Source organism: Primulina eburnea, chromosome 3 (genome assembly GCF_022965805.1).
Source record: "Primulina eburnea isolate SZY01 chromosome 3, ASM2296580v1, whole genome shotgun sequence".
Taxonomy (NCBI): domain Eukaryota; kingdom Viridiplantae; phylum Streptophyta; class Magnoliopsida; order Lamiales; family Gesneriaceae; genus Primulina; species Primulina eburnea.
Window position 1 is genome coordinate 45,750,131 of NC_133103.1, and position 20,777 is coordinate 45,770,907.

Consider the following 20,777-nt stretch of genomic DNA (forward strand, 5'->3'; position numbering starts at 1 on the left):
ATTTTATTAATATTCAGTTCAAAATCTACCCTCGATGGAAATCACAAGCACCAGTTTCAAAATTTAAACCACTGATTTTCAAATTCTTGCCAGTCCTGTCATGTAAATGAAGTAGCTATATCCCACATCATTTGGGAAAAAAAAATTATGATGAAACTGAGAACCATGTTTGCAGTTTAAAAAACTACAACACAAGCTTTACGGATAACTACAGTTGTATTTTAAAAATTATAACAAGACATTTTAGATGAGCAGATGCAACTATCCTTTCTGCCCCATAGATCTCATTGATGCAATCATTCATACGATCGCGGCTGTGCAGAGATTAATCTTCCTCAAAACATAATAATTTCTACATGGTTTTAAATCAGAATATAAGACAATATTACAAGCAACCAACGTCTTCATCGAATGAAAGCATTACCACATTAAGATCCGGTTGCAAAGGACAAATCACAAGTTGACAATACTCAGAAATGAATGGCACAAGCCATAACTACTATTATTTTTGGCATACCTCGTACCCATCTGTGTTCCATGGTTGTGTTGCATCTATACTAGCTTACAAGGACAAACAGTGATTTGTCTCCTAGCTTATCACGACCCTGTATTGGAGGGAAATTGGTCAGCCACGTTTCAGCTACACTGTGATCAAATCTTTCGAACTGGATGGTGCTAAAGTGATACAAACGAATGAAGCGCAAAGGAACAAACAAAGACACTGGACATTCACAGAAACTATTATTGGCCCATTGATGAAACAAATATTGTCTAGGAGGAAAAATTAAAACGGTTTATGTGCAAGCATATTAACTCAAATCCGTCACCTGAAAAGTGAATTACATAATAGATCTTCGACTTTCAATCCATTTCGCAATTTCTAATAGCATTCCTCCTATTTTGAATCTCGTCTACTCCCCTCATTGTGAACACCAACTTTGAATCATGCTCAGAATGCCCGACCACTAATGACTTCTGTGGCTACTTAAGCTCATTTTATCATCATTGTTGCCTTATCAACAGCAATTCAACATTGATCCAAACTTTCTAACATTCCCCCATCTATTGTTGATTATATCTGAGCTCGCTTTTTTGTTGTGCCTATGTGTTCTCTACTTACACAGCTGTGCTGTAAAGAGGAAAATACACAGACCTCGAGGATGGGCAAGGGGATATGTTCTGTCGATATTTCGGAAAGGGGGACAAAACTTTCCCCCAATTCTACTAATTAGAAAGATGAAATTACGAATATAGAAATGAAATTCACAAGGATATATGAACAAATATAGTTCCTTAAACCCGTATTCTTTGAAGACAACCTTGAATTATAGCCAACACCCTCGTGTTGCAGTGACATAAACATCTCCCAATAGGGGAGGAGCAAGGTTTTGAATCCACGTTAAAACAAAACTCTCCACTCCCCATTGTAACTATAATATTTTAGGAAATGAATAAGCATTTCAAGATATATATTAACATAACATGATATAAATTTAAAGTTGCATACAAATATTTAAGTGAATATTATTTTAGAAGTGAAAGAAAAACCAAATTCACTAAGAGTTTAATGAATCTAGAAATATATACAGATAGGCACCGTTTGGTGCGAATGACAAGAATCTGCATCCCTGTTTCATCAAGCATTTGACAAAAAATTATACAATAATTGAAGTTATAAATAATTATATCATCCATATCTTTCAAATTACCATTCCGATATTTAAACCTTTTACTATCCAATCACATGAGCCAAACGGTGTCATATAATATAAGAAATAAGAATATATGTATTTTAGAAAGCAAAACAGCTACAACAAACAGATTAAAGGCGGCTACTTTAGGTGCCTGTTGCTGAATTATATCATATAGATAATTTGAAGAATAATAATGTCAGCTTTACACATTCAAGGAGGCAGTTTGTATTTTATTTTAACCGGTACTTTGAGTGTCATGGGAATTCACTATACACAGATGATTCAATTGTACAACACTACATTGTCATGATTTTATCGCTAGGAATATCCATGCATGTTCATGGTCATTGCTTTTCTTGCTACAGAGACATCTATCTAGAGTTCGAACTATGGTGCAGGACATCCTAGCTAAGCATTAGCAAAACTCAAGGGACCAACATTTTACCATGAAACATCTATGAAGTAGATTGATATGGTACATGGTTTCATACCTTCAATTCTGGCAATTCTATAATACACGCACACTCAACCACATGGGCACCAACACGCTCTGCAATAAAAAATAATAGAGCTTAGGTATTAAATATTAAGCATTTTCAAATAACATTAGCATAGCACATGACTTTTAATTTTTACATTTTTTTCCACAACTCGTTTTTACATTGTTAAACACGCATTAAAACTAAAGGAAAATGTCAATAGGTTGCCCCATGACTTCTGCTAAAGTTCATTCATATGCATAACCTCTGAATGGTCAGACTATACAATGAAAAATGCTGATTGTCTTTCCCATAAACAAGGAAATCTCTTCAAGAACTTTAATTGGTTGGATTGTTTTATCAGCACATTGAGAGAGGAAATCAAAACTAAAACTCCAGTAAAGTAATGCATCATACCAAGAAGACGGATTGCAGCATTTAAGGTCCCTCCCGTCGCAATTAGATCATCTACTACAACAGCACACTCTCCAGGTTGTACAGCTCCAACATGCATCTCCATTTTGTCAGTTCCATATTCCAAGGAGTACTCTTCTGATATTACTTCCCCTAATAGCATAAGAAAGATTAAGTTATTTGGTATAGCCAATATACTAAACAAAAAGTAGTTCATATAAAACTGATAAATCTATGCTAAAGAAAATAAAAGAAGCACAATGACAAATAGCTGCAAAAGAAGCTTTAACCCAATATAAATCACCTCGCACGAACAAAGTAAAATGATGCCTATGATTCACGAGGAAATAAGGGTGAAAAGAATTGCGTGAAGCAAGGATGTTGATTAAATAACATGACAAAGAATAAAACATAAACTTATGCCAGAAGATTAACAGCATAGAACAAGTCAGAATAACGAGCAGAATGTGTTTACAGGTGTCGCTTGAACACTTCAAATCAAAATGTTTGATAAAACGTCTGCTTTACAGCAGCAGACCTTATGCGAATACAATTGATGTATACTAAGATTATCACTTCTATATTGTTTAGACCTCGTTTTATCTCCCAACATTTTCATGCCACCTAGCACATTCTAATTGTAAAACCTACGAGTGAAATAACCTCACATGAATAAATAGTGAGCCTTCTTTTTTAGGATAAAGCTCAATTCCACAACTAAAAATGCTAAAGGTTGACATCTTTTGTTGCCTCATGAATTTTTAAGATTTATAATTTCAAAAGCATGCCTAAGTAGGAAAACAATGCTATGACATCTGAGATAAATATTCATTGGCGTTAAATCAGGACCCAGCAATGAAAATCACTCACGCTTCAAGTCAGAAACTAATCATCTATCTAAATATCTAAACCGATGATCTGTGCGCCATGCACTTACATCCATATGACTTGTCAATACTTCAAAAGTATGCCCAAGTAGGAAAGCAATGCTATGACATCTGAGATAAATGTTCATTTGCGTAGATCAGAACCCACTAATGAATATCACTCACGCTTCAAGTCAGAAACTAATCATCTGTCTAATTATCTAAACCGATGATTTATGTACTATGCCCTTACATCTATGTGTGTTTTGTACAAAGCCACTTATCATCCAAGTTCATAACACTTTACGCACCTCATCTATGATTGACCAATGAATTCATTTGTTGAATCATAAAGACATCAGCAGAAACTTTACCAGGGAGTTTCTTAGGCTTTCTCAAAGGAACAAATTTCGCGCCGATGGCCAATGCTATAGGAGGACCAAATATAAAACCTCTTGCCTCAACACCTATAACAAATTCAAGAATCACTATAAGATCGAAATTCAAAACCAATTGCATCATGCATGTATTATACTGAATGATGAATTATCTGCAAAAACTACTTCAGATTTTGGTTTAAAAAACTCAAACCGCAAAACTGCAGCAAATAATCCCACAAATAACAAAAAAATTAGTCAAGTAGAAACGGAAGTTTCAAAAAATATTCAACAGAGAGGATAATTCACCTGCAATGACACTGATGTTTTTGTCTTTGTACCTCTCAACAAACAAATCAATCGTATCCTTAAACGCCTTCGGATCAAGGAGCAGCGTAGTTATATCTTGAAACAAAATCCCTAACATAAAAAAAAAAAAAAAAAAAATCAATTCCCATTCAACAACAGCAAGATCTTCAAATACTCATAAATTCAACAAATGCAAGAGCATCCATCACCTGGCTTTGGGAAGTCGGGTATGACCCGAATGGTTGAGGAGATTCGCAGGATCCGATCATCTTTAGCATCAACACTTAAGGAAGCCATCCGCGCGGCGCTATCCAAGGATGCTCCGCCAGTCGACGCGCAGTAGGTCAGCTGAGTACCCCTTGCGGCGGTGGAGAAGCTAGTGTTAGGTAAAAAGCAATTTGATTTGACGAATTTATCGCCGGTTGCGCTGAGGGGAGTGGGACTCGGTAGGCAATACATGCCGAGGGATTTAAATAGGTGTTGGGGGTAAATGCGTGAAATGAAAATAGTTGGGGAAGCTAAGGGTACACGGAAGAAATAATTACTAAGGTTCTTGACATGGTCTTACGAGTTGTATTTTGTGACGGATTTGTTATTTTGGTCATACATAAAGAAATATTACTTTTTATGCTAAGAGTATTATTTTTTATTATGAATATCGGTATGATTGACATGTCTCACAGATAAATATTCGTGACCGTCTCACAAGAAACCATAAAACATATTCATATGGATAGAAAATGCTATCAATTATTGATTATATCTTGCACTCAGCTATTCACAATTTCACATCTTGTTTGAGGAGAGAGAGAGGCTCTTCATTTTATGCACAAATTTCTTTTCTCTTTTCATATTAAAAACGTGGGGATAGAGGAAATGTTACCACAATTGGATTTTAATATAAGAAAACAAATATCATCAAGAGAGTTGGTAAGATTTACCTGGCCAGGTTATTTTACATGACGGATTCATAAATTAAAGTTGAAATGAACTTTAACTTAATATAATAAGTTATTATTATTATTATTATTATTATTATTATATATATATATATATATATATCAAATATGAGATATTAATATGAAAATAGTTAGCAAAATGACCTTGGTATTTTTTTTTTTATAAAAAAAACTTATTGTTCTTATCGTATTCGAAATAAGAGAGTTAATTTTCAAAAAAATAAATTTAATCAATATCATTTTTAAAAATTTATATATTATTTAAATTAATATTTAACCCGTGTAATATAAGATAAGTTTCACCTAGATTCAAAATTTACATTTAAAACTATTTTTAATATATTTTAAATTTACTTTCGAAATTAAATTCTATTAAATAAAATAATTGATAAAATAAATTTACTACTTTTATGAATTATTTGTACCAAACCCTCTTAGAAACATCGAAAATCTACATTTATTCACTATGAAAGTTAAATAGGTATTCTAGATATTAACTTTTATGAGTTATTTGCACTGTGATATCATTTAAAAAAATTAGATTTGCTTAAATCTCTATATATATTTACAAAAAAAAATAGAATTGGCTCGAATCTATATAACTCCTTGTAAAAAAAATTGGGCTGGGCTACAGCCTAGGACGGACCAAGCATAGGTCCGTCCCTGTATACTTTCATGCTTGTATCAGTATCGACCTCTTATTCGTGATTCATGCATAGTACGTAAAATAGGATATGTATCTGTGAGACGTGTAACAATGTCCATATTTTTAATAATATATTGTTATTATAAAAGTAATAATTTTTATTTGTTATCCAAATATAAAATTTGTCTCACAAAATTGACTCGTGGGACAATCTCACAAAATTGACTCGTGTATATGTGTGTGTGTGTGTGTGTTAAGATGTCAATGACATATGCATGTTACATGACTAGAGAATCGTTGCGTAAATTAATTAGTTGCAAATGGCTTTTTGTTTTCATACTCGGTTGTTGGATCTCATTGTCCAATTTCCATTGAAAACTTGGGCTATTTTAATGTCACATTACCTGTTCGGGTCAACTTGGCCCAAACGCAATCCTAAAACCAAAAAAAAAAAATTATGAAAGAACTTATGAATTGAAAGTATCTAAATCTAATCAATATCAATTTTCTATGTCACACACACTCTGTCCCTTGATGAATTTTATTTTTAGAAACATAAATAAATCTTAAATGCCCATCAAATTATATATTAGTTTAATTTAACTCTGAAATTTTGATAATCAAATCTTATCAGAATTATTAACCAAATCGATATTCGTAAGACATCAAAGTCCATACAACAACCAACCCTGTCTTAATTCAACTCCTATTACCTTATGCGCCATAAAAATTTGGGTTTTGACCACCATTATCAATATTCAAACCAAACAAGTTAGATCAGACTTCATTATGATGTACTCAAGCACAAAACTATGCCACAAAAACTCATATGGGAGTATCTAATGAGTCAATTTTGTAAGACGTATATTTTATTTGGGTCACCCATAAAAAAGTCACAAAAATAGAATATTTATTATAAATAAGATCATAGTTGACTCATCTCATAAATAAAGATCCGTGAGATCGTCTCATAAGAGACCTACTTATTATAGATTGCCTTCTGTATAGTCGAGTTTTTAAAAGAATATCATATTTGTCACTCCACTACTAGTATAGTGGCATTGACAGAGGAGAAACTTGGATTCAAGCTGATAACCAAAAAAATCGACCTCATACAACATGAATAATAATAATAATAATGATAATATCTATGAATTTATCAGCGGAAGAAAAAAACTATTTATAAAATAGTTTTTTAAGAATGTAAAAACTTGTGTGAGACGGTTTCACGGGTCGTATTTTTTAGACGAATTTCTTATTTGGGTCATTCATGAAAAAATATTACTTTTTATGCTAATAGTATTAATTTTTATTGTGAATATCAGTAGGGTTGACCAATATCACAGATAAAGATTCGTAAGATTGTCTAACAAGAGATATATCCTTACTTTTTATGTTAAGAATATTACTTTTTATGTTAAGAATATTATTTTTTATTGTAAATATCAGTAGGATTGACCCGTCTCACGGATAAAGATTCGTGAGACCGTCTCACAAAATACATGTTCTTTTAAAAATTGGAAGATTCACAAGGGGAAGAAAAAAAAGTATTGAAAAAGTTGTGGCAAGCTCTAGGATGGTGTGATCCTGAGAAGTCAAAGTCAGATTGATAGAAGTCAGATTTGAGGATCCCAACATAGTCAAAATAAAAAAATTACTGCATTATTACACCGAAATGACGAGTGAAGAGATCAACTTCTGAAATTTCTAAGTTTAGGTGCTCTTAATTTGTTGTATATTAGCATATTCTTCGTTCTAAAAAATAGTAGCCCGATAGTGCGTCGGTATTCTACGGATATATCCAAAGAGAATTCAAGTAAAATTTGATCACAATATCCTCATTCAACGCACATACGTGATATGAACGCGGCAGCCGCGTACAAGGTTTGACTTGGACTGAGTCGATAGTACTGCCGCAGGCCCCGACTACTCGTCACTTACCCTGTTTGCTCCCACGCAACTAACCCACTTGGCTTCCAGATTTTGTTATATTTATTCTTTTAATTAAATATATATAAAACGTGTTGTGGAATCCATGGATTCTTCTTGTACTTCGGCTGCAAGGTTGAGTGGAGCTCTTCTTTTCCTCACACTTGTCACGCAGCTTCCTCTCCCCTTTCCCACCGTGGCTATTCTTCTTCTTCTTTATATAAAACCCAATTGCACTTCACATTCGGATATCGAATTCATTCAGTATCTTTCTGGTCTTCTCTCTACGTTTTCTTGATAACTTGAACATGGCGCTTGAAGCTTTGAATTCTCCGACTACTCCTGCGCCTCCCTCGTTTCTATACGAGAATGATCATGCCAGTCTGATGTATCAACTTGATTCATGGACCAAAGGCAAGAGATCCAAGCGTCCACGAAGCGTGGAAACGCAGGAACCCACTGAGGAAGAGTACTTGGCTCTTTGTCTTATCATGCTCGCTCGCGGTGCCACTTGTAGCTCTGTCCCAGTGATGATGGATAAGGATTCACAAACTCGGACCAGAACTCCACCGCCTCCTCCAGTTGCGGTGGACTCGGCTAAGTTAATTTACAAGTGTTCTGTTTGTAACAAGGCGTTTGGATCCTACCAAGCTTTGGGTGGACACAAAGCCAGCCACCGCAAGCTTAACGGCGGGGATGAGAACTCTGCTACCTCCACCTCCGCCGCCACGACCTCAACTAGTTCTGCTACAGCAGTGAGCGGGAAGACCCACGAATGTTCCATCTGTCACAAGCGCTTCCCCACAGGGCAGGCCTTGGGAGGCCACAAACGCCGCCACTACGAAGGCAACGTCGGTGCAGGGAACAGCGCGGTGACGTCTTCGGAGGGTGCGGGATCCACCGTTACACACAGAGACTTCGACTTGAATCTGCCAGCTTTGCCGAATTTCTGGTCGGGATTTGGCTCCGGCGTTGAAGATGAAGTTGAAAGCCCACACCCTGCCAAGAAATCGCGTCTCTCGCTGGCAACAAATCGGAAATATTCTGAAGAAAATCAGCACAGCTGCAGAATTAGGAAATTAATTAATATTGGGAAATTCATTGTTTTTATTTGTTTTTTTAAAAAACATTTTGGTTGGTGGAAATTCATTGTTGTACATAAGACTTTGTAATCGATGGTATTTAATATTCATTATTTAATGGTTTTGCTTCATTAATAGTCATATTCATGTTGATGATTATTACAATAATTCATTGATTTACTACATACATTTCACGATCCGATGAAAAATATTTATGGTACTTTAATAATTTCTGCAGGAAAAATATTTTAGTTAGAATAGGTCGTGTAATATAAAATAAAATAAAGAAATATGTATACAATTGTTCAGAACTAGTAACGCACTAACGCTGCTTTAGACGGATATAATGGAAAGGAAAATAGCAATTATGATAGAATTTAGAACGAATTACTTGGAAATCCAACGTGTTATATGTGAAAAGACACAATATTTATGGAGTATGTCTATTGTGAGACGGTCTTATTTATGGAGTAGGTCTATTGTGAGACGGTCTAACGAATCTTTATCGATTTTCACAATAAAAATAATATTTTTTCATGGATGATCAAAACAAAAAATCCGTCTCACAAAATATCACCCGTGAGACTATCTTACACAAGTGTTTGCTATTTTTATGAGCTTAGACATTCAATATTTCAGTAACTTGCTCTATTCACTACCAGGCATGGATAACCAACCCATGATCGTTTTCCCATTAACATGGTAGATGAATGAATCATTCTCCATAAATTGTGTATTTAGATTCGGATATAAAATTAATAACTACAAATCAATGTTGCCACCAAATTACATAAACCTCTTGTGTCATAGGAAGACACGTCTTTGTTACCTTATTTTATTCTATGTTAGAATTTATCAATATAATCCAACATGGAGCATCTTGTAACGACATATACACATAATCTTGATGTGGGTGGATAAGAGGATAGATACTAAAATATGTTACCGTCCTGGCGTAGGACAAATGGTCGCCTCTCTCTTCTTCATAATTTATAAATAATATTTGCGGCAGCAATATCCCATTTCTGTTTAAATGCATGCATGTGTCACACTTGCATCGTTCCACCATTGTGTAAGGTCTTTTTTATGATGATTGTTTAACCATGAAGACATGTTTATAAAAAAACAAATGGCGGATAACATGGTTTTATATTATATCAGATGAAACACACAACCCACGTATGATTCAAATTTATTGGATTGCTTCATCTATAGAATCTCGAGACATGGTATTCGAGAAAGTGGCTACTGTATGATAGAAATTTAAACTAGAAACATTTGGGGATGGATCCTCTGCTGTGCTGAAAACACAGCACCAGGTGCTGTGCACTTTTTACACAAGATAATCACGTGATCATCTTGTGGAAATTTAAAAAGTTGTCAGATTAAACGAGATGATCACATGATCATCTCGTGTAAAAAATGCACAGCACTTGGTGCTGTGTTTTCAGCACATCAGAGGATCCATCCCCGAAACATTTACATGTATATAATGTGTTGTTATTTTTGTTAAAGATTGCTCTAGATTGTATACCATACTTGTTGGTCACCATTTCTGAGTTAGCGCTTCGTGTGAGCGATTAAAAAGAGGTCAATCTTCTCATATTTGTCAAGTTTGTCGACGTTGAACTTGTAATGCATGGGTCTTCAGGTGACAATGCATCACCTGGGATGATAACTCATGTTAAAATGCAACAATACAATTTCTTTCAGTGATTGTCGAAGTGAAAGGGGATTTTTGTTCACCTGCAGGGGTATGAAGGTCGTTGTCAAAAATTCTTTGCATTCCTGGAGCAGCTTGCGTTCCCTTGCGCTTAGATTAGAAAGTTCTGACACCAGTAAGTTCATCTGCTCCACCTGTGGATGCCAAAGGTTATCTCCGGTCAAAAGGCGTTTCCAGAGAACACAGTCCACAAAAACTTTAAAAGCACGACTGTGGTTTATATAGGGTGCCATCACAAATTACCACAGTAATCAAATTGATATAGGTAAAAATTTCGAAAACTACACACTACGAAAATAATTTGGAGACCCGTTCATAACTTTCAAAAGAAGCCTAAGCTAAGAATATGGCTGAAAAATTAATGTAACTGTATGGTTTCAAAATAAATAAATTACTTTTGGTGGTGAAGGCTGAATTGAAGATGCCAATGCTTGCATTAGGTCAACAGCTGAAGCGATAGCTTCTCGCACCTTGTGAACATCTGCCTGAACATGTTAAAAACAACAAAGGAGTGATAAGGTCCGCAAAGTTCTATAATGATAAATTTTCCAAAGGCACCAAATTCATTGTTACTCATTGGGTAAAGAAAACACCAGACCCTCGCTCCAACAACAGGGAGACGAATAGTATTCGCTTCCAAGGCAACGATAACACCAGACAAAGAATCCAGGTGCTCTCTATCGAACAGACACCAGTTCTCCAAACGTGGCTCCTGCCATCAACAAATTCATGAATACAAAACATGGTCCTGGGAAGTCAACTAATCTCGTATCTAATTCATGTGCATGTATATAAGGTACTGGAAAACCACAACTACTCTTGAATACTCATCACAACATAAAAAGAATACATGCACATTCGTTTCAAACAACGAAAGGACTGAAAGATGATGTCTTCAACACGATCAAAATATAAATTTGACTCCAAGAATCATCTCATGGAAACTGATTTGCAAATGTGATTAACATTTTAGCTTAGTCAAAATTCATAGAAAGGGAAAGATAATCCGCCAAAAAGAATCTGAATAGCGAATACACATTCTAAAATCAACCTCTGAAATAGTACCGGAACAAAGTAACTAAAGAAAAGAAAAAAGTCTCACCTGTTCCCTTAAGATCGAATAAATCTTTAGATTATGTCTCAATAGCAGCAGCTCAATTCTCTTGGACTTAACAGAGTGCCGCAATTTTGAGATACTCACCCAAGCATTGTAAATGTTTCTCTAGGGAAGTAAAAAAAGGATACAAGTGAAAACAATTTTTTTCATAATCTAATAAAAGAAAGCAATATGGACAAATAAAACATACAAGATCTTGTGTTAGGTAAATGGGATAATGCTTGTAAAGTTAAGCATCAGTTAACTGGGTGGGACAATCAATCATTCAAATAAAAGGCCACATGTCTGCAGACGGAGCAATTTACAAACTTGTGCCATCATCAATCATCAAGAATAAAGTTAAATATCAACTAAATGTCATTCATAGCAAAATTTTACTTGAGAGGCACTTCAAATCAACTTGAATCCACAGCTCACAGACCAGCATGTCAGATAACCATAACTACTTAAGACACCAAACGTGTTACACATCATTTTTTTAAATTCAAATTGACATCAAGCAGGTATAGTAAGTTAAAAAAATAGTCAATTTCTAGTTGGCATTTCACAAAATATTCCAGTGATTCCCTTCAACAAATTACCATCTTTCATTTAATACATCAGTCAAATATAGAGGTCATATTTGAATTTAATACTAGACATATGTCTACATTCGAAGGAAAATGGTAAAAGATTTTCTAGTAAGCACTTCTTAAACTGGCAATTGAAGTACGAAGATTATTGCTCATCACGGAGGCTTTAAAATCATATTTTTCCATTTCGACGATGAATGATATGGTGAGATGAACATATACTTTACCCAAATAAGGAATACTAGCTGACGGAGCATACTTTACCCAAATAAGGAGAGTACTAGTTGATGTTTTAGTTTCTTTTCAATCAAGAGCTGTAAAATAAGTTTCAAAATGTGTATTTATTTATTATCACAGCCACAAAATCTAGCACAGAATGTACATATTTTTAAGTATTGTTATGTTTTAAACTCTGATTCTCATTACAAGAAACATTGTGGTAACCAAGCAAAAAGAATTATGTGACAAAGGAGCTCTGAGCTCCAATGACAGGTTAATGCATGTTCTGACCTAAGACAACAAACCTATTTCTGTTTATCTCACTCATAATCTGTAATGATGTACATCTGCCGGCGAGGAAAGGATGACCTCCTTTCGGGCACAGTGACCCGTCCTCCTTCCGACAATCCAAAATTCAGGAAAGGATAACCTCCTTATGGTCATCTCATGGTTGATCAATTCCATGACTCCGGACATTGGTGAGAATTTTCTACTCTACTCCACAGCCAAAGGTATCTGGGACGCAGCAAGTGACACGTATTCGATGCATTTCGAATAAAGATGGTATTTGTTGTTACGACACTATATATTAGGACATCCGAATTCTTTGTACCTCCAGAAATTGTTCTCTCTTTTATTCAGTAATTAAAACATGCAAGGTCCTCATTGTTATATATGTCAATTGTCCAAGCATGCACGTAATACATTAAATCACAACCATACAAGGCATCACATGCAAAAAACATTATGGATATTCGCTGGTTTTCATTGTTTGTGATGACCATACTCGTCTTTCCTAGGTATTTCTCATTAAAGATAGTCTGAAACATCACAAATCTTAAAAAACTTCAACACTATGATTTAAACGCAATTTTCCACCAAAATTCAGATCCTAAGAACTAACCGAGCGCGAGATTTCCTAAACTTTGTCTTGAGTGATTTCCTAAGCATTCAAGGCATTGTTCACCAAAGCTCACCCCCCAACAAAATGGTGTCGATTAACAAAAAAACCGTCATTTATTTTATGTTGCTCACTCTCTTTTATTCACTAAAAATGTCCGTCGTCATTTCGAGGGTGATGTCATTCTCACTTCAACTTACCTCATTAATACGATGTCCTCTCATGTCATCACTTTCCGAACTCCGATCCAAGCCCACGATCCATCAAATGCATCTTTCTTGGTTATTCTCCAAATCAAAAAGGGAACAAATGTTATTCCCTGGTCACGAGAAAGTTTTATACTTCAATGGATGTCACATTTATTTAGAGCGAACCATTCTTTCCCAATTCCTCAATTACGGGGAGCATATGCATGAACCTCAAAATTGGGAACTCATAAACCCCAGCAGCCATACCATTCCTCAAACCAACTCACACCAACCAACCGAGTAACTCCCATTCTAGTCATGAGCATTCTACCCTGCCATTGGACCTTTTTCCATTTGTATTCTCGTAGAAGACCACTTCAAATGAGGAGTCATCAAGATTTTGTACAAGACACTGAAGAGAAAAAGAAAAAAAAGAGGGACAAAAAGATTTTGTACAAGATCAGTCAACCAATAACACTTATTCACAACCAGATTCCATGGAAATGATCAAGGCACGAATAGTTCTGACTCGCCCACATTTGAACATAATGATCTCGATGATAGGCCCATTGTATAAAGGAAAGGAGTCAGATCTTGCACTCAGCACCCCATAAGTCATTTTGTATCTCTTGATTATTTATCACATGCATATCAAGCCTTTGTGTCTAACTTAGACCAGGTACAAGTTCCAGCAAACATTACTGAGGCAGATCCTAAGTGGAAGAATAACGCCTTTGATGAAATACGGGCACTTGAAAATAATAATACTTGGCAGATCACTAAACTTTCATCTGGGAAAAAGACTTGTGGGTGCAAGTGGATTTTACATTTAAACATAAAGCTGATGGAAGCATTGAACGATTGAAAGCAATGATGGACTCAATACCGTATGTGTACTCTTGACAATTGCTGCAAATCTAGATTGACCGCTATATCAACTAGATGTAAAAAATGCATTTCTGAAAAGAGAATTGGAAGAAATGTACATGGATATACCTCCAGGATTTGAATCAGAAACTACTATCAACAAAGTACGTAAGGTGAGGAAGTCACTCTATAATCTGAAACAATCACCTCGAGCCTGGTTTCACAAATTCATCAATGTTCTGAAAGAATATGGATACGCACAATGTCAATCTGATCATACGTTGTTTGTCAAACACTCAAAAGAGGGAAAGATCACTGTGATCGTAGTATAAGTTGATGATATTGTTCTTACCGGGAATCATGAGAATGAAATGCCTCATGTAAAATTGTTGCTCTCAAAAGAATTTGAGATAAAAGATTTAGGAAATTTAAAGTACTTTCTTGAAATGAAAGTAGCTAGATCAACACGTGGAATCTCAATCTCCCAAAGAAAGTATGTCTTGGATCTTTTGAAAGAAATAGATGTTGGGATGTAAACCTGCAAATACATCTATGGATCCAAATGTGAAAGTAGGAATGAAAGAGAATAGCCCACTAGCTGATAAAAGAAGATATCAAAGATTGGTAGGCAAACTGATATACATTTGATTTATTGTAAGTATCATCGGTCAGTTCATTCATTAATAATCCCACAAAAGACCACATAGAGACACTGTATCAGGTGTTGAGATACCTCCTAAAAGGGTTCCCCGGAAAAGAACTACTTTTTTGCAAGAACTCCACTATGAATGTCAAAGACTACAGTGATGCTGACTAGGAAGGTTCTCCTCATGACAGACGCTCCACGTTAGTAACTTGGCAAAGCAAGCAGCCGTCTCTAGTAGAAAGAAGCTGAATTTCAAGCTCTAGCCCACGAGATTTGCGAAGGGATATGGCTCCAAAGATTATTGAAGGAATTGCATCGAGAAGGTCATCAATCAATGGAACTAATGTGTGATAATCAAGCTGCTTAAGTATTACCAAGAACCCAGTTCACTATGAATGAACCAAGTACGTTGAAATTGATCGTCACTTTATAAGTGAGAAGACTGAGAAGATAATAGTGAACCTCAATTACCTACCTACTGGGTTAGGAGTTGCAGACATCCTAACCAAGTCACTTTATAGACCCAACTTTGAAGACTTGATTTCCAAGTTGAGTATGACCAACATATTTTGCCCAACTTGAGGAGTAGTTGAAATCTGAAGATTAGATAATGATATTATTCGAACTACTTGTTAGTTCAATAAGAGTCTATCTATTGCAATTTTAAATTCTAAATTATTTATATTAGATAACGTTCTATTTTAACAGGATATGTATAAATGAATGGTTCAATCTTCGGTCATTGAATAAGATTTCGAATTTTTTTCTCCTTTGTTCTCTTAACCAAAATCTAGGTTATGTATGATTCAATCACTATAACATAAATAATGTGTTTGGAAACAACAATCATATGTGCTAGAGCTCTATACCATTTTTTGTTCAGCTCATTTATGCAAATCGTACTACATATATTTTCAAACGTCTCCATGATATCTATGATTGTTTGATAATTGTGGTTGCAGAGTTGGTGACACACCATTGCCATGAAATATATGTTTTGTATTTCAGGTGAGGCGCCGAGAAGGCAAATTTAGTTAAGGATCCTGGGAAGAGATAAATAAGTGTTGGGAATTCTAAAGACTAGAGCTCGAGAGTTCAGCTAGAACTTGAAATTTGTATGATTACCACAATTTAACAGTTTTCAAAGGAATAAAAAATTCAGTTTTTCCTTTGGTGCTATTTATTTCATTTATGTTCATAAACTATGTCTCAGTGCACCTCTTGGTTTGTGACCAATAAGCTATTTTACAATCATTTATACAATTGTTCTATTTATTTAACACTTGCCATTAAAGGCAAGGAGACCTAGTTTCACAAAATTCAAAGTGTGTAGCAGTGGTGCCATGGTGAGATGAAGTTGAAATTTGAATTTTTTATTCCATTAAATAACTTTGTATTTAAAAAACGGATAATTAAATAAATATAATTACACATAATTAAATTTTCAAACATAATTAAAAATTACACATAATTAAAAAAACAAAAACACACTTAATTAAAAATTAAACACGATAAAAAAATGGATGAATCGTTTTTTTATATGATTAAAAATATACATAATTAAAAAAAGTACACATATTTAAAAAGTACAAACAATTAGGATTTTTTTTTATAATTTTTCTATATTTTTTCTGATTTATTACTTTTTAATATTTTTTAAAATTAAAAATAATTTTTTTAACTATTAAAAATTAATAATGGCCAAATTTTATAAATAAAATAAAAGGTGGGCTCTTCACCGCACAGAGGGTCTCCGCTAGGGGTGTAAATGAATGAAAAATACTTGATTCATATTCGAGTTTATCGAATTCGAGCCAAACTCGAAACCAAATAATTTTGTTTGATAATTCGCGAGCCGCCTGCGATCTTTAGTATTTTATTATTAATATGATATAATTATATATTAGACAAATAAATTTCGAGCCTTTAGAGTACTTGTTTTCAATTAATAATTCAAATACTTGGCAAACATGTTCAAATATTTCGAGCCGAACTCGAACTTTAATTCGAACCGAATTAGAGCCAAAAATTTTACATTTTTCGAACTTCGAATCGAGCTTGAACTCGAATGGAACTAATTTGAGCCGAATTCGAGCATTCAAATTTTCGTCATATTCAGCTCGATTCGGTTTGTTTACAAACCTAGCCTCCACGTGGGGCCCATTCGTATCCTCACACTGAGAAACATCCGTGTGAGAGGTCTTGGTCCTTTCCTCTGGAGGCCGAGGATTTGCTATGCGTGACGAAGCTTGCGCGGCTTCATTGGCCATTGCGCAGGCTCTTACAGAGTGGTAACAGTGTTCGGGATTTTAGTAGGGCGAGGCATCACGATGCTAATAGAAAAAACACAAATAAAAAACGCATCTTCTTACCTAATATGTGTCTTGTGTGTTGTACATTAGAAAGCAAATTAATCTTTCTTATAGCGTTTTGCACTGGATACCTCACTCCATATCATAATCAAAAGCAAATTAGAGTGTGCAATTAGTCTTATGCACAAAAGTGAATTATTAAAGTAAAAGGTTAAAAAGAACTTTCACAAACTTTAGGCATCATGAGCTTGAGTTCGGCTGCTCATTAATAATAAGGATGAATGTAAAAGCAATTTACACGAGGATAAATATATTTTCAGAAAACAAGCTCTTTTTATTAAAATCAATATACCTAAACTTCGACATTAAGACAAAAACTGTCTAATATCCACTGCCCAACATCTTTTAATCCTTTCATCCTTTATTTCACCCGTACAGATTCCAGTTTTGGAACAACAAACTACACATTTTTTTTCGAACTCGTATCACTAAAAACAATATGAGTTAAACTTTTGTATGATTTCTTCAAAGAATCATAATATGAATGTTGACTCAAAGGTAATCAAAGATGAATTTGCTGTTAGCAACATGATAAACTTCTGTTTGAGTTACCAAGTAACACGTGAGTGGTTATATTTATTTCTTAAGCACGATGTGATGGCACATCTATAAATCGAATTTGGCTTGCTTTCATCAGACTAGTTGATCACTAATTTGTTACACTAGTAACTCAATCAAAAGTCAAAAAATTGGGGACAAATTGGTACCTCCGCCGTATGTTTTTGCCCCAACAGGGTGTTCTCTACCCTTGCATTTGCTAATCGCCACTGTAACTGGCGGTTGTACAGTAGTCTCAGCTCGTGTGCATCAGCAATTCGATTCTCCCCAGACTTCCCTCTCCCGAGATCAGCAGCAGAGCTCAACATCCATGTGCACGGTTTGCAATCATTTACTGAATTATCCATTCCGCTTCTACTTCTTGTAGGACTAGCCATACCCCTCAGTAGAACACAAGTGGATGAACCCAAACCCTTGCTTGGTGATGCCGCCCTTGCGCCCCCTCGAAGAGGTGACATTCCCTTACCCGCAAAAACACCCCGAGGGGATGACACAGGACTATCATTTAGAAGTTTCTTTGCGACGCTTAGTTTTGAGGAACCAGCTGTTCTATTCAAAGCATTAATTGATACAGGTGATGCAGATTCTTGTACTTTATGGCACAACATATTTGCCTCTTGCCAAAAATTTGCTGGGACAACAATCCCAGGCCGCTCTCTTCTCAAACGAATCGTACTGCCACTAGCAGTACTCTCCGATGAGACACTCTCACAATCTGAATTCAATGGATCAGCCACAGATGGTCTCGATTCCTTGAACCTAGCACCCGATTCACTAACCTTCGCCCTATCAGAACCGTAGTCTAAACTCCTACTTAAAAAACTCGAATTCTCCCCACGTAATCTCCCCGGCCACAGCTGCTTCGGCTTTTCACTTGGCCTCGAATTCTCTACGTCACTCGCTCGTTTATCTCTAACTGGTGTGAGTCCCGCTTTCCTCCGTTCCGGAGTACCTTTCTTCAAACTACCGGTGGTTCCCACCGAGGTTGGAGGAGGCTTCACCTTACTCACAGGCAATGAATACGACTCACCCTGGAATGAAACCGATAAGCTCCGCCTAGACGTCGTTAACATCCTCTCCGCATTAGATGGTATTGCCGCTGCCGCAACCACCGGTCGCCGCCTCTCCGCAGACACCGCCCTGTCCTTAACGAAGCTCTTCGGAGTTGTGACCGCAGCTCTGCTGATGACCATGGGAGAGTGCGACCTCCTCGAAGAGATGGAAGAAGACCATGACCCCGACGTGTTAGATGAAGAAGTCGTGTTCGAGGAGTTGGAAGACGAAACCGAGAGAGACAGGTAGCGGGAGCCAACTTCGCGTCCTTTGGGACGACGCGGCGGCTCATTGTCGGAATCCGACGGAAGCAACGGCGGCCACTTCTCGTTCTGCGATGAACGCAGCTTAGGATTCGATGCCACGGCAGTAACCATAACACGTCGTCCGGAGAATCTCACACTCCCCTGAAACCCTAGTTTCAACCCAAATCCAGCTGATTCTGGTGCAGGAAGCGTGTGTGAGAGGAGGAATTGAGTAGAGAGAGAAAGTAGAGTAGGATTGATGAGTGGTTTTGGGGAGAGAGATCGGGAATATGACCGTTACGAAACTGGCCACGATATTTATACGCTGGAGAGTGTTGGAGGGCAAGGATTGGAGCATAACTGTCGTGTACTGTGGGAGCTTGAATATTTGTTATAATTACTAATTTGTACATTCGAAATTATTTATTTAGAAACATTAATTGTTTGGCAGATTTAAATCTTGAATTGAAGATATAAATGTATTTTTCAAAACAACGATTTAGATTTTAAACATAAAATGCTTTGCATCATCACTTCGTGCTTTATATTTCATGATATGCCATTCATTTTTTTTTTTTTGGAAAATAAGCTTTTAACAATTAAAATTGTTATACAATTCATTTTTGTATTGCTTGATCCCGACCTGATCAATGTCGGGAGAGGAAACAGGTAAATAATTTACACCCGACCCTGCCCAATTATATTAATAATATTATCTTTATTTGAGCGACTGGGGGATAAATAAAGTTTTCACTATAACGGTTGATAAGACTAACATGAAAGATAAAGTAGTGGAGTATATGGGAAATAGGTTAAAGGAAATGAGCTCTCTATTATTTGATGGTAAGTACTTGCATTTGAGATGTTGTTGTCGTATTATAATTTAATTGTCAAGAGTTGGTTGAAGTTTCTTAATGAGTCAACTGAGTCTATTAAAAACTGTGTGAATCATGTTCACTCTTCTGGGGCAAGGTTGGGCCAATTTAGGAGTATGTTATCCTATTGAAGATGGATAAAATATCAATTGTTCTGGTGGATGTGCTTACGAGATGGAATTCCACCTATACAATGTTTTATGTTGCATGCAAGTTTAAGAAAGTATTTGGTAGGATGACAGAGAATGCACAGTTTGCTGAATACTTTGAGAAGGTTGATGGTTCGGAGAAAAAAGAGTGCAGGGACTCCTATAGAAAAGGACTTGTAGAAAGCACGAGTCTTTGACAATTTTCTCAAGAGGTTTCACATTATACTACATTGCAAATTAGTGCTAGCAAGACAACTACATCAACCTTGATTTGGGAAGAAATAGTTTCAATGAGGACAATTATTGATGAGACAATACTCGACTCTACAGATCTTTCATTGCAAGAAGTTGCTTATAGAATGGAAAGTAAATTTAAGACAAATTGGCGTGATCTTGAGAAGGTGAACAAACTTGTTTTCCTAGGTCATATTATAGATCTTCGTTATAAACTCCAAATGATTGTGATCCATTTGGGAGATACGAGATTGGATGCTATAAAATACAATCATGTATCGACGATTTAAAGAATTGTCTAAT

The 20,777-nt window shown here is 35.8% G+C and overlaps 3 protein-coding genes across 4 annotated transcripts; 1 reads left to right on the forward strand and 2 right to left on the reverse strand.

Annotated features, from left to right (window-relative positions):
* Positions 1 to 315: 315 nt before the first annotated feature.
* On the reverse strand, positions 316 to 4,639 carry LOC140827641 (adenine phosphoribosyltransferase 1-like). Its single transcript, XM_073190393.1, has 6 exons — positions 4,349 to 4,639; positions 4,140 to 4,250; positions 3,828 to 3,920; positions 2,591 to 2,740; positions 2,186 to 2,244; positions 316 to 605 (listed from the first exon to the last, which is right to left on the reverse strand). Exons 1-6 carry the CDS (start codon positions 4,596 to 4,598, stop codon positions 558 to 560), a joined length of 711 nt encoding a protein of 236 aa, XP_073046494.1. The 5' UTR covers positions 4,599 to 4,639; the 3' UTR covers positions 316 to 557.
* Positions 4,640 to 7,709: 3,070 nt separating this feature from the next.
* On the forward strand, positions 7,710 to 8,886 carry LOC140827642 (zinc finger protein ZAT10-like). The gene has a single exon (XM_073190394.1). The coding sequence runs from the start codon at positions 7,982 to 7,984 to the stop codon at positions 8,843 to 8,845; it is 864 nt and encodes a 287-aa protein (XP_073046495.1). The 5' UTR covers positions 7,710 to 7,981; the 3' UTR covers positions 8,846 to 8,886.
* Positions 8,887 to 9,885: 999 nt separating this feature from the next.
* On the reverse strand, positions 9,886 to 19,515 carry LOC140827643 (QWRF motif-containing protein 2-like). Of its 2 annotated transcripts, XM_073190395.1 has the most exons (7): positions 18,068 to 19,515; positions 11,581 to 11,700; positions 11,077 to 11,190; positions 10,874 to 10,963; positions 10,502 to 10,612; positions 10,228 to 10,421; positions 9,886 to 10,026 (listed from the first exon to the last, which is right to left on the reverse strand). In XM_073190395.1, the coding sequence occupies exons 1-6, from the start codon at positions 19,346 to 19,348 to the stop codon at positions 10,365 to 10,367; spliced, it is 1,773 nt and encodes a 590-aa protein (XP_073046496.1). In that variant the 5' UTR covers positions 19,349 to 19,515; the 3' UTR covers positions 9,886 to 10,026; positions 10,228 to 10,364. The 2 variants fall into 2 exon arrangements, with proteins under 2 accessions (XP_073046496.1, XP_073046497.1); XM_073190396.1 differs by lacking the exon at positions 9,886 to 10,026 and having other exon boundaries at positions 10,231 to 10,421; positions 11,052 to 11,190.
* Between the last annotated feature and the right edge of the window lie 1,262 nt (positions 19,516 to 20,777).

Excerpts from the sequence above, each read along its gene's own strand:
- LOC140827641 (XM_073190393.1), bottom strand. The coding sequence starts at position 4,598 with ATGTATTGCCTACCGAGTCCCACTCCCCTCAGCGCAACCGGCGATAAA. Across the intron at positions 4,251-4,348 it reads ACCCGACTTCCCAAAGCCAG|GGATTTTGTTTCAAGATATA; the intron begins GTGATGGATGCT and ends TTTTTATGTTAG. Across the intron at positions 3,921-4,139 it reads AAACATCAGTGTCATTGCAG|GTGTTGAGGCAAGAGGTTTT; the intron begins GTGAATTATCCT and ends AATTTGTTATAG.
- LOC140827642 (XM_073190394.1), top strand. The coding sequence starts at position 7,982 with ATGGCGCTTGAAGCTTTGAATTCTCCGACTACTCCTGCGCCTCCCTCG.
- LOC140827643 (XM_073190395.1), bottom strand. The coding sequence starts at position 19,348 with ATGGTTACTGCCGTGGCATCGAATCCTAAGCTGCGTTCATCGCAGAAC. Across the intron at positions 10,964-11,076 it reads TCCCTGTTGTTGGAGCGAGG|GCAGATGTTCACAAGGTGCG; the intron begins GTCTGGTGTTTT and ends TAACATGTTCAG. Across the intron at positions 10,613-10,873 it reads TTCAGCCTTCACCACCAAAA|GTGGAGCAGATGAACTTACT; the intron begins GTAATTTATTTA and ends TGGCATCCACAG.